This window comes from Pithys albifrons, chromosome 1 (assembly GCF_047495875.1).
Source record: "Pithys albifrons albifrons isolate INPA30051 chromosome 1, PitAlb_v1, whole genome shotgun sequence".
NCBI classification, from domain to species: Eukaryota; Metazoa; Chordata; class Aves; order Passeriformes; family Thamnophilidae; genus Pithys; species Pithys albifrons.
Window position 1 is genome coordinate 100697371 of NC_092458.1, and position 13307 is coordinate 100710677.

The following is a 13307-nucleotide window of genomic DNA, read 5'->3' on the forward strand; positions in this document are numbered from 1 at the left end:
CATCAGAAACTAATTTATACATTTAAACAACATTAAAAACCTCAGTTGTTAAGGCATTAGAAGTGGCTTCTTCATTTTCTTCACAAGTCCATTTCTGGCAGACTTTTTCCATTCCAGAAATTGTAAATCAATTCCCACACCTCCCTGTCCCCCAGAGCTGAGAGAGTGCTGAGAAAGAGATGTTTGCAGTCCAGGACAAGAGGTGAAAGACCTTTATTGTAAAATACATGAGGCTTTTATGAGGTCCCAGGGAGGAAAGTGCTAGAGCTGGGACTAGATTGGGGAAGAACTCCAGACGGGGAAGTGGCTTAAGTGCTCAGCTAGTGAATAGGAAAACAGAGGGACTAACACCCAATAGAAATTTATGGTTTGGGGACAAATGGTGGGTGGTAGCCAATAGGATTAGGAGAGGGGCTGAAGCTGGTAGAAACTGCAGGATGAGAAGAATATTCATGCATTTGAGAATATTAAAATATACCCCCCCTCTTCCCCAACAACAGAGTAAAATATATATTTCTGAGAAAACATCCTGAGCAGTTTGGTAGATACCAAACTTTGATACATTTACCTTTCTGGATTATTAAGTGTGAACTTCATCTGAAGAATCCTACACTAGTGTTTTGGGCCTATTAAACTTATAAACTATACAGAGACTACTTTGTTACTGTTTTCAGAAATGTTTTAGCAGTACTACATAAATGAATAATGCACCAGTAAAGATTTTCATAGCACAAGATGCGTACAAAACAGAAAAGCCTTTGTAGAAAGGATAGTGGTTTTTATTGTAGTCATAGAAAATACTGAATTATGAAAGATACAAAATCAACTGTTGTAATTATCCATTTATTTTACAATCTGTCATCATACCCTTATGGTTTTAAGGTACTCTGTTCAAAGTATTTTAAAACATGCTTTAGCAAAGTATTTTACAATTTCAAAATTGAGTATTTCTTTACTGAAAGAAAAAAACCTCCAAAAATGTTTTCCTGAGAATTAGGTATCATAAAATTGTCATTAATTCTTAACTTTTGCAAGTTGGTGACATATGGTATAGAAGTCAACACGCAACTTATAGGTCTACAGAATTATATAAATATTTTAAAAAATTATTTAGATGCAGCTGGTCAAGTGAAAACCTACCCTCATCAGTCAAGTTCATTACAAGTTTAAAAACATGATGGTAATTTTATCATAGGTCAATGACAGTCATGATTTCTGCACTGGAAGCCCTCCACCATTAGCTATGTGGAATTCAGACTGTGGCTGATCATGACACTGCAGCAGTGGAGCACAAGCCTTGAGTGGATATTCCAGCCTCTAACTCAGTAATCACTGACTTTGTTTTCCAGCAGCTACAGCCAAGTGCGTCAAGTGTTTGGGCCACTGGATAAGCTCCCAGCCAGCCATTGCCTACATATATGCTCCACCGTTTATAAGCATCTACCCCAAGGAATTCTGTTTTGAAGTATGTGTACTATTAGGACAATGCTTTAATGCTATTGTCCATATAATAGCAGAATACAACCAAGCTTTAAGAGTTACAGTAGTTATGAATAGTAGAGAGGTTTGGGGCTTTCCATTTTGTTTTTTATTGTTTCTTTTTTGTTTGATTTTTAAATAAAATGGAGACTTGAGAGTGAAATGCTGCCCAGTCTGGCAGCATGCAAGGGAGGCGGGATTAAATTAACCAGGTATCTACAGACACTGGAAAGAAAGCCCAGAGAGCTTCATAAGTAATACATATACATGATGAACACAAATCAATCATAGTAATTTAAGAGAATTTCAATTTAATTATATGAAAGTATATCCAAATCAGTAGAACTCTCATGGTGTCTCCCATATAGTATTTATTTCTCAATTTCAATTACTGCAAGCACTGTCATTTATACAAGCTATGCTCCACTAGTATAATTTTTTTCATTAAAGTAATAATAAGTACATTATTACTATATTAATCCAAGGTTATCACAAGAAATTTTGAATCAACTTTCAATCCCATAGGTGAGGTAGTGTAGTCATTTGCATTACGTGCTGGCTATGAGAAATCCTGTTGAAATCTGTCAAATCTCTGATTTTTGTTTTAAATAAGTGGCATAATGTATTTCTTAATGCTATGTTACCTATGGGTTGTTGGGAGATGAAAAAAAAGTCTTGCTAAGAACAAGTTTTGTCTCACTTCAAGATAAAACTGAAAAGCAGTATTTACAAGGTCCTTTGCTGCCTACTGTACATGCACACAAAGACACAGAAAGCTAACACTGAGGTAGGAAATGAAGAATTCCACTGGCTTGTACAAGATTTTTGTTTTGTAAACCAGCAAAACCAAAGCTTTCTGTGCTGAGGTTCAATACTTAATTCTGGTACTAGAATAACATCTAAATAACAAAGCATGATTAGCACACAGTATGCATCCACCTCTATGGAAAAATCTAAAAAATGGAGATTCTTTTCAGTAGCTGAGTTTCTCAAAGTGTGGTGATGTAATGTGACGAAGTAGCTCCTGCTCATTTTCTTATTAAACTTTTCATATATCTACACTAATAGCACAAGTAATTGAAAACATATTACAGACTTAGCCATAAAGTATGCTGAAGACTAAGATTCTGAAGTAGAAATTTACTGGTCCCGGTGATCAGAGAACAAATATTTTTAACTGTATGCAGTTAGGCACTGAAGTAAAAAAACATGGTCACTGAATACCTTAAAAAAAAGAATCTGTCCTTAGACTTTCACAATACTTTGATTCCAACTTACCACAAACAAGTAGCAAGCTTGAAGGTGCTGGGACACTAAATTGCAATACAACAGTGATTTTTAACAAACCTATGAGATTCCGAAGCCAGAGGATCCAATGCATACTCATTCAAGAATTGCATCAGTTTCAAATATCTGCCTTTCACAGTATGTTCTTATTCCTCCCACTAAATTTACAGAACAGAGGAGTATGAGGCAGCACCTCTACTGTTCCAGTTCTCTTAACTCCATACTGGAGAGCTAAGACAAAGGCATATATTCAATAGAAGCCTACTGCTATTCAAGTTTACTACTACTAGCCTACTACATTTATTCTATAGAAGTCTATTCTGGGAACAGGGATGGGGACAGCAAGAAGCAATGAGCTGTTCCAGTGTGCATTTGTCAGAATCTCATCATACTCTCATATTATCCTAATCCATCCACAAAATAAGCATTTACAAATCTAGATATGCTTCTTAAGATTTGTCTACCAGAAAAAAATAAATATTTTCGAACTCCAGGTATAGAAGTCATTGTGCATAAACACCTGTTAGAAGGCTTTCACTGAAATGCAGAGTGGCATTAGTTACTGTGGCATAAATCAGAATAAAGGCTCCTCTGTATGTGAATGAAAGCTTCCTCAAAAATAAACACCTGCACATGGAGTTTATACCTTCCAACTACTTTTCTGACCCCTCCTTGGCATCACCACACAGAAAAAGTTTCAAGGCTGACAGATACAAATTATGCTTAGCACTACACAGAGCAAACCCTAAGCTTACCAAGTAATACAGTGACAATGTAACTTGTTCATGTAGTTTCAGAAGACACATTTCATCTTTCTATCACTTAGTAAGCTACAGTCCAATAATGCTCAATCTCATCTTCAGTTGCAATGTCAAGGCTGGCAATAGGAAGAGATTCACTCATCTCTAGTGCATTTGTCAGTCATTTGCTGACAGAAGTCTGTGATACCACTGCTGTATCCACACTGTTCCACGAGTGACGTTTTCTCCAATGTTCTTACAGAAACTGGATGCAGTCCTTGTACTTGATGGTATGTTGCATCACACCCACTTTTGACACACTGATAACAAGAACTCTGTTCATTTGTAGATGTAATACCTGAAAGACCACCTGCTGATTCTGCAGATGCTGGTATTGCAAGCTGATCATCAGATGAAGCTGTTTGTTCTCTCTTCGGGAACAAAAATGAGAGTGGACAATCTGAGGAAGAATATTTTGCAAGTATTTGTATTTGCTCGTGACTCAAGGCTGCTTCCTTACACACCTGCTGGCAAAGTCCAGTCAGATTCTGCTTTGTCTCACCCAGAGTTGACAAAATGTGGTTTCTTTCCTTCAGCAAGTTCTCCTTCTCATTTTGCTGCAAAATGAAAAACAGTCTTTTAGTCTACATTTTAACACCAAAACTATGGTTTACGTTCCCACTAAGCTAAAACAAGGCTATAAATACTCTGGTCTGCTGAAATACAAGTAATTTGGCATTAAGTAAACAGCAACACAATCAAACACATATCAAAAGGTCCATCCTAACCTCTCTCGAAGCATTTTCATTAATAACACTATTCTGCTAGGTAAAAATAACTACAATTTTCAAGCCATGCCAAATCCACTGTAGGACAAACAATGGAGTTAAACAGAGTTTCTAAACAACAAATATAAGAAAGGTAAAGAAATAAGACATGCTGAAGAACTTGCAATCAAGCTACATGATGTAGCAGGATTATCCAAAGAGGTGGCAGCAAACAGGATCGCAATTCACTAATGAATATCAAGTAGGAAAAAATAGCCTTTATTAAAAATTAGCGCTTTTTTGTGCTTTTACTTCAACATTGTAAATTTTTCTGAGACTCCGGATACAACTGGCTGAAGATGAAAATACATTGGTAATTGAGAAGTCTAATGATGGAAACAAGCAACTATTGGAATAAAGAAAAATTAAGAAATGACAAATGACAGGAAACAGGCAAGACCATAATGAAGCAGTTGAAAGAGGAGGACAAAGAACCCAAAATCAAACATGTCGCGACAATTAATTTTAAATTCTGTAACTAATTCATTAAAAGAGACAGTTTTGAAGCTATACAAACCTTTAAAAAGTTTTTATGTAGAAAATGTTATTCATAGAGATTTCGTGTTACAACTATTGTGCTCCGTCAATTCACTACTGGAAAGTCTCATTGCTTCCACTGCTCCTTACATCCCCTTTTTGGGAAAAACTCATACTGCAACCTCTACAACTTTTTTTTGAAAGACCTTGTTAAAAGTTTCAGCAGCATTTGGCAAGAGGTGCAGTTGTTACCAGTCCTTTTCATCTCAAATTATTAGAAAGAGAGCTTTGCTAATGGATTTCTACTTGTCAGTATACTGGAAGCAGATGCTAATCATAGAATATGCTGAGTTGAAGTGACATATAAGGATTGAGTTCACCTCCTGGTTCTGTACAAGACACTCCTATGTGTTGTCCAATGCCCTGAGTGTTGTCCAAATACTCCTTGAACTTTGCCAGGCTTTGTGCCATGATTACTTCCCTTGGGAGCCTGTTCCAGTGTCCTATCAACCTCTTGGCGAAAAACCTTTTCCTGACACCTAACCTAAACCTCCCCTAACTCCGCTTCATGCTGTTTCCTTGAGTCCTGTCACTGGTCACAAGAATAAAGAGATTGGTACTTGCTTCTCTGCTTCCGCTCATGAGAATTTTGAAGACCACAGTGAGGTCTTCCCTCAGTCTCCTCTTCTCCAGGCTGAACAAGCCAAGTGACCTCAGCCGCTTCTGATATAGCCTCCCCTCCAGCCTCTTCACCATCCTGGTGGCCCTTCTTTGAATGGTCTGTAACAGCTTAATGCCGCCTTTTTATTTTGTGGTGCCCAAAACTGCCCCCCAAACTTCAAGGTGAGGCTGCACTAGTGCAGAGCAGAGTGGGAGTATCACCCCCCTTGACCGCCTGGTGAAGCTGTGCTCAATGTACCCCAGGACACAGCTGGCCCTCCTGGCTGCCAGGGCACTGCTGACTCATATTCAACTTGACATCAACCAGGACCCTCAGGGCTGCTCTCCAGCCTCTCATTCCCCAGTCTATATATTCAACTAAGACTGTCCTGTCCTAGGTGCAGAATCCAGCACTTGCCCTTTTTAAACTTCACATGGTCATTGTCCATCTCTCCATATTTTTGAGGCCTTTCTGCAGGGCTTCTGTGCCCTCAAGGGAGTCAACAGCTCCTCCCAATTTAGTTTTGTTGTCAAACTTAGTATTTCTTTCAGGCCAGAGTCCAAGTTGTTAATAAAGATGCTGAAGAGAACTGGGCCAAGGATGGAGCCCTGTGGAATCTCACTAGTGACCAGACACCAGTGTGATGTTACCCTATTCACTGTAACTCTTTGTGCCCAACCTGTGAGCCAGCTGCTCACCCATCATGTGACACAGTTACTGAGATGTATGCTGGAGACTTTGTCCAGAAGGACACAGAGAGACAGTATCAAAAGCATTGCTGAAATCCAAAAAGATGACATCTACTGGCTTTCCCAGACCAGCTAGGTGGGTTGTAGAAGGAAATCAGGTTCAACAAGCAGGACTTTCCCCTCATGAAGCCATGCTGGCTGTGACTGATGACTATATTGCCCTCCAAGTGTTTTTCAATACTTTCTGGAATAATCTTTTCCATTCTGTTGCCAAATCTCCTATCTAAAATCACTTTATGCACCTTTTGAGTATGTAGAAGTACTCAGCTGTGTATTACGGACTCATGAAATTACTTGGACTGCTGTTTAAAACAAATAACTACATTCAGAAATAGTTATTCCAGTGTTAAGTTCCCCACCCATATCTGAAGTTGTTGACAAATTCATAAATTTAAATATTGATTTATTTTAGCAGCATTATACTAGTACTGCAAAGTAAAGTCCGTTTCTTTTGAGGTCGTAATGAACTGAGAGCTTTTTTAATTCTTCTAGTGAAGAAGGCATTTAGTTCACACTGCTTGCTCTAGTACAAATAGTAACTCCATTATATTTCTTGCATCACTAACTGACGTCCTCCTTCTCAGCTACAGAATCTTCATAGAAGTAGAGCGTCTTGAGGCCACTTGTCCTCTACTCTGCTTCCCGTCAAAAGTATCCTAATTTTAAAGTTTTGAATTGAGAATCACAGAGTGGATAAGGCTGGAAAGGACCACAGTGGGTCATCTGGTCCAACCTCCCTGCTGAAGCAGGGCCATCCTAGAGCACATTGCACAGGAGAAAGTCCAAGAAATGTGAATATACACAGGTACTCTGAAAGTGTTGTTTCTAACAAGCCAACATCTCCTTAAGTGGCCCACATGTGTTCTCAAATATGGAACATTAGTGAACACGCATTTACCTGAAAGATCAATAAACAAAGACTATATTGGGGGGTCAAAAATAAAATTGTCAGTTCAGAAGATCAACAGAAGATTCTCTCAGATAACAGCTTAGTACTGGACAGTATTTTTCTTCAATATAAGTAGAGCTCAACACAAGACTTCCAGTTTTACAGAATCACTCGAGTAAGGAGGTACCTCCACAGATCTCCTGCTCAAAACAGTCAGCATTGGTTAAGATCAGGCTGCTCAGGGCTTTGCTCAGTAATGTCACAAAACCTGCAAGGACTGGGCATGCACAACCTCTCTGTATAAATTGCTCTGCTGCCTGCCTCTCCCCAAAGGAAAAAATAAATGTTTCCTTATATCCAGCTGAAATCCCACCTTTTTCTCTTGCTATTAAGTACTGTCCCCTGGAAGCTGAAGATCTTCCACTCACAATGGCTACAATAACCTCAGGTACTTTCCCACAGATATGGGTAGGTGGCTATTGGGTCTCCCCACACCCAACTCTTCCATCTCAGTGACCTTCTTCCTGTTTATCAATGTACTCCTGGCACTGAGAGGGGTCAAATCTCAGCAAGAGATTCAGTATTTCATGTGCTAAGTATAGGAAAACAGTAACTGCTCTCAAACAACTAGCTGTACTCCTGTTAATACATCCCAGAACACTGATGGTCTTTTTGTCAGCCTGGACATGTTTGCTGACCCATGCTCAGCTTGCTCTCTGCTGAGACCCTAAGGTCATTTTCAGCAAAGCTACTCCCAACTGTCAGTCTCCAGATTCTACTCATGCAGGCAGTCTGTTCCAGATACATAACCACAAAAACCATCTTCTAATCTGAGAGAAAAAACCTATAAGCTACACCAAATAGAAATTATTACAAGACAACATGCTGTACATACTGGAAACCAGGATGAAGAATTTCACCAAATAATATTTCCTAACAAGCTATAGTACAGAGTATTATCTACAGTTTCCAAAATGTAATACTACAAACTACATATATAGTACTATATATATGCACTCTATAAAACCATATATAAACTCTAATAATACACCATACTACGCCCTCTCAAAGCTGTGTTACAGAGGACACCATGAGAAGATTACAGACTAACAAGTTTGAGAGACTTGACTGACCCAGAGAAAGAGAAAGAAGGCAGGAGCCATCATGCATGAAGCAACCTGTATGAACCACACATCATCCTTCACAGATGTCTCTTCTGTCCACCTGGAAATTATGCCTAGACAGATCTTAATGTTTCTGTTTTGTATACAACTTACACAACTTTGAAGGTGCACAACATCTGTTGCTGTTAGACATGCTCAACAGTGCCAAACAAGATCTTTCAGGAATTTCTGATGAAACTTACCTGCATAGTTGGAAAAAAATATGGACCTGGAACATGCTAGTGCCTAGAGATGATTACTCTAACTCAGACCTCACCTCAGGATTCTCAAGACTCAACACTCATTATCTAGACCTTGCACAGTGTTATCTGTCAAACAGCAGACATTCAGTCTGTTTCACCCCAGCTCCAAAGAAGAAAGAATATTATGCTATACTTATTAGTCACTTTAACAACTATATGTCTACTCTTGATCAACCTTTAATGCCCTGTTCAAATGTTGCAAAATACTGACATAGTTACATAACAGAAATGACAATACAATGACAAAGCCAGGCAGAAAGTCCCTCTCAGAGCATCATCCTCATTCAGCACCTGCTCTGTCAACTCATCAGGGCTGAATGGCACTGCAGGCCTTCCTTCAAAATCTCCTTCATTGCAGAAGTAGGAATATAGCTAGTGAAAAATGTTGGATCACTTCAGGAAAATAAAACTTCTAGCTCATGTCACTTGGCTCAATTTTATTTTCCTTTTCACCCTGAAGTCAAGAAACGTGCAACATGACTGCGTCTTAGCTGACACAGATATTAAATTCACACATTCTAAGTCTCATGTACTCCATGAACAAGAATTTAAGAGCACAGCCATCCTAAACAACTGAACTATGTAGTGCACAGGGTATGATCAACCATGAAACTGAGATGAAAGGGTCAGAAACAAAGACTTTCTTATGAAAGCCACTATTTTCTTGCTTTTGCTATTTAGTGGATGACCCTAATCATTACATATGTATCTTTTTATTGCATTCTTAAGAAGGTGAAATTGTATTAACAGATGGCAGTAGAGAAATCTGGATGCAGTAATTCCTCAGCTACAATTTTGACCCTAATAAGGCAAGCAACTTCCCAAGCTGTGTATTTTACACCTTGCTGCAAGCGTCTTTTTAAGATTCAAGACTCAGGAAACAGTTCACCATCCCATGTTAAGATGTTCCAAGAATAGTACTTACAACTAACAATTGCATAATTGTAAACTTGATTCTAAGCAATAGCATGAGCTAAAGAACAAAATTGCAAAGTAAGAAAGGGGAAGATGCAGAAAACAGTATGGGATGGATAATGGTTTGGGAATAATTCTGTACAATTTCACCCAAATATTATGGGCTTTGGAAACACCATTCACCAAAAGTTATGCTGTGATGCACTTTTATTTGAATGGAAACAAGTCCACAGAAAGAAAAGCGTGTGTAATTTAGAGGAAAGTAATACATGGAGAAATACCACAGAATCATATATGGAAAGCAGTATACATGCTAAACCACCTCACAGAGCCCCCCTTAACAGAAGACTTAACTCTTTATAGTCTTTTTCTACTGTCCGCATGCACATATATAATTTTTAATTGGCTGAGAGTCTTTGTTTAGGGGTCTCAACTGAAGTCTTGATAGGTGGCTGAATTTCTCTCCCTGTTGGTAGTTCTCACACTTTGTGCTGGCAATTCTCAAAACACATCTTGTTATTTTGCAGGTGTTTTTCCTCTTCTCTGCTTTCTCACACCACAGCTAAATCCACTCAAGGCCAAGGCCAAGGTGCCACCAGCTCAGACTTCAACCACAGGAAAGCACAGAAAAATCATGAACTGCTATTAAGAAGTTATCTAAGATTCTCTAAGCTTGAGTGGAAAAAGTAATAAGCCACTTCACTCTCAAACTATTGCCATATACCCAGTCATATCCTGCCAGGGTTTGTTTGCTGCTCCTCCAACTGTCATTAGGTGACTCATAGGTGAGTCAGAGGTGTGGCTTGCTCGTTAGCAGAGGATTGAGAAGGCTTTAAAAACATCTCTGGGGAGCGGGAGCGACCTGGAGCGCGGTGAACAGGAGCAGGCAAACAGGAGCGGGGCACGGCAGTGAGGGCAGTTCACACAGGCAGGGTGAACAGGCAGGGCATAAGCCTAGGTATTTTTGCAGGCTTTTTTTTTTCCTTTTTTTTAGCCTTTCCCCACAACTCAGGGCAGTCATGCCTTCCAAAAAAATGAAAGCTGTTGCTCCTGTTACCAGTAGAGGAGTGTCAATACAGACAGAACCCTCTAAAAAGGATGCAGCCACTCAGGCCTCTGGCTGCATAGACTGTTTGAGCCTGGAACTGCTACCGGAGGACAGTGTGAGAAGCACCTGCATACAATGCGAGCAGGTGAACAATTTGCTGTGTCTGGTGGCAGAGCTAAAGGAAGAGGTGGAAAGGCTCAGAAGCATAAGGGAAAGTGAACGGGAAATTGACTGGTGGAGTCACACCCTTTTGACCCCTAAGGAAGCCCAGCAGGAGGTGGTGAAGCCCAATCCCTCCTGCCATCAGGCAGACAGAACGGATCATATGGATGGGGAGGAATGGAAACAGGTGCCTGGTTGTAAAGGCAAAAACACCCCCTCTCAACCCCTTTCACCTGCCAGGGTGCCCTTAAAAAACAGGCACATGGCCCTGGACTCAGAAAGTCGATGGAGGACAGTCAGGAGGAAGATCTGTCTACAAGGTCTTCTGGTTACCCCCTAGTCTACCAGACGGGTTACAACTACAGATGAGAGAAAAAAGAGAAGGGTTGTTGTAATTGGTGACTCCCTTTTGAGGGGAACTGAGGGCCCTACATGTAGGCCAGACCCATCCCACAGGGATGTTTGCTGCCTTCCCGGGGCCAGGGTGAGGGATATTACTAAAAGACTTCCTCAGCGTATTCAACCCTCAGACTATTACCTGCTACTGGTTGTCCAGGCTGGAAGTGATGACATCAATAAAAGGAGTGCCAGGGTAATTAATAAAGATTTTAAGGCACTGACCCGATCACTTCATGGGACAGGAGCACAGGTAGTAATTGCCTCAGTTCCTGTGCTAGCCGGGATGAATGAGGAGAGGTTTAGGAAAGCCCAGCTTACCAATAGGTGGCTTAGGGGATGGTGCTATTGTCAAAATTTTGGGTTTCTTGATCATTGGGCAAACTCCATGTTGCCTAGTCTCCTCAAACCAGATGGGCTTCATTTATCTAGGAAGGGCAAAAGAACTGTAGCCCATAAGTTGACAGGGTTGGTTAGGAGGGTTTTAAACTAGGTTTGAAAGGAGAAGGGACAGCAACTGGGCTCTCCAGAGATAAGCCTAAGGGTGCAGAGCCCGAGTTGAGAATAAAATCAGTGGCCCAGCTGAAGTGCATGTACACCAATGCACACGGTATGGGAAACAAACAAGAGGAGCTGGAAGCCATAGTGCAACAGGAAAACTATGACAGAGTTGCCGTCACAGAAACATGGTGGGATGACTCACACAACTGGAGTGCTGCTATGGGGGGCTACAAGGTCTTCAGAAAGGACAGGCAGGGAAGGAGAGGTGGAGGGGTGGCTTTATATGTTAGAAAGTCTCTTGACTCTGTTGAACTTGAGGTCAGCATTGACAAGGTTGAGTGCCTGTGGACCAGAATCAGGGGGAAGGCCAACAAGGCTGACATCCTTGTGGGAGTCTGTTACAGACCACCCAACCAGGATGATGAAGGAGATGAATTATTCTACAAGCAGCTGGCACATGTCTCACAGTCTCCAGCCCTTGTTCTTGTGGGTGACTTTAACCTGCCAGGTATCTGCTGGGAGCTTCATACTGCAGAGAAGAGGCAGTCAAGGAGGTTCCTGGAGTGTATAGAGGATAATTTCCTTCATCAACTGGTAAATGAGCCTACCAGGGATAAGGCCCCCCTAGACCTACTGTTTCCAAACAGAGAGGGGCTGGTGGGTGATGTAGTGGTTGGAGGCCACCTGAGGCATAGCGACCATGAAATAATAGAATTTTCCATACTCAGAGATGCAAGGAGAGCCATCATTAAAACCTCTGCACTGGACTTCCAGAGGGCAGATTTTGGCCTATTCAAAAGACTAATTCAGAACATACCCTGGGAAACAACCCTTACAAACAAGGGGTTCCAGGAGGGATGGACATGTTTTAAGCAGGAAATTTTGAGTGCACAGCAACAGGCTATACCAGTGTGACGAAAGGCCAGCCGGAGGGGAAGATGGCTGGCTTGGTTAAATAGGGAGATTCTGCAAGAAATCAGGGATAAAAAGAAAGTTTACAGACTGTGGAAAAAGGACTGGCTACTTATGAGGAATTTACGAAGATAGCTAGATCATGCGGGAAAAAAAATCAGGGAAAGAAAAGTGCAAATTCAAGTTAATTTGGCTAATTCTGTTGGAGATAACAAAAAGTCCTTCTATAAAATACATTAATAACAAAAGGAGGGGCAAGGAAAACCTCCATTCTCTGTTGGACTTGGAGGGAAATATAGTTAACAAAGATGAGGAGAAGGCTGAGGTACTTAACACCTACTTTGCCTCAGTTTTTACCAGTAAGACAGGTGGCCCTCAAGACAACTGGCCTCTGGAGCTCGTGAACAGAGAGAGGAAGCTGAATAGCCCTCCTGTATTCCAGGAGGATATAGTTAGTGACTTACTGAGCCAAGCTGGATCCTCACAAGTCTATGGGACTAGATGGGATCCATCCTAGGGTGATGAGGGAGCTGGCAGAAGAACTTGCCAAACCGCTCTCCATCATCTTCCAACAGTTCTGGCTCTCTGGGGAGGTCTGAGGCGATTGGAAGTTGGCCAATGTCACCTCAATCGACAAAAAGGCCTGCAAGGCTTACCCTGGCAACTACAGGCCTGTCAGCCTGACCTCAGTGCCTGGCAGGGTTATGGAGCAGATCATCCTGAGTGCAACCACACAGCACCTTCAGGATGGACAAGGGATTAGACCCAGCCAGCATAGGTTTAGGAGGGGCAGGCCCTGTCTGACCAACCTGATCTCTTTTTATGATCAGGTGACCCA

The 13307-nt window shown here is 41.1% G+C and overlaps 1 protein-coding gene across 8 annotated transcripts in view; it reads right to left on the reverse strand.

Moving 5' to 3' along the window:
* Window positions 1-827: 827 nt before the first annotated feature.
* The window catches only part of BACH1 (BTB domain and CNC homolog 1), a 33139-nt gene continuing 20659 nt past the window's right edge, over window positions 828-13307 (reverse strand). For all 8 annotated transcript variants that reach the window (XM_071562596.1, XM_071562581.1, XM_071562574.1 and 5 more), the window contains one exon: window positions 828-4123. In XM_071562596.1, coding sequence (XP_071418697.1) covers window positions 3662-4123 — 462 coding nt within the window. In that variant the 3' untranslated portion in view covers window positions 828-3661. The remainder of the gene's footprint in view (window positions 4124-13307) is intronic.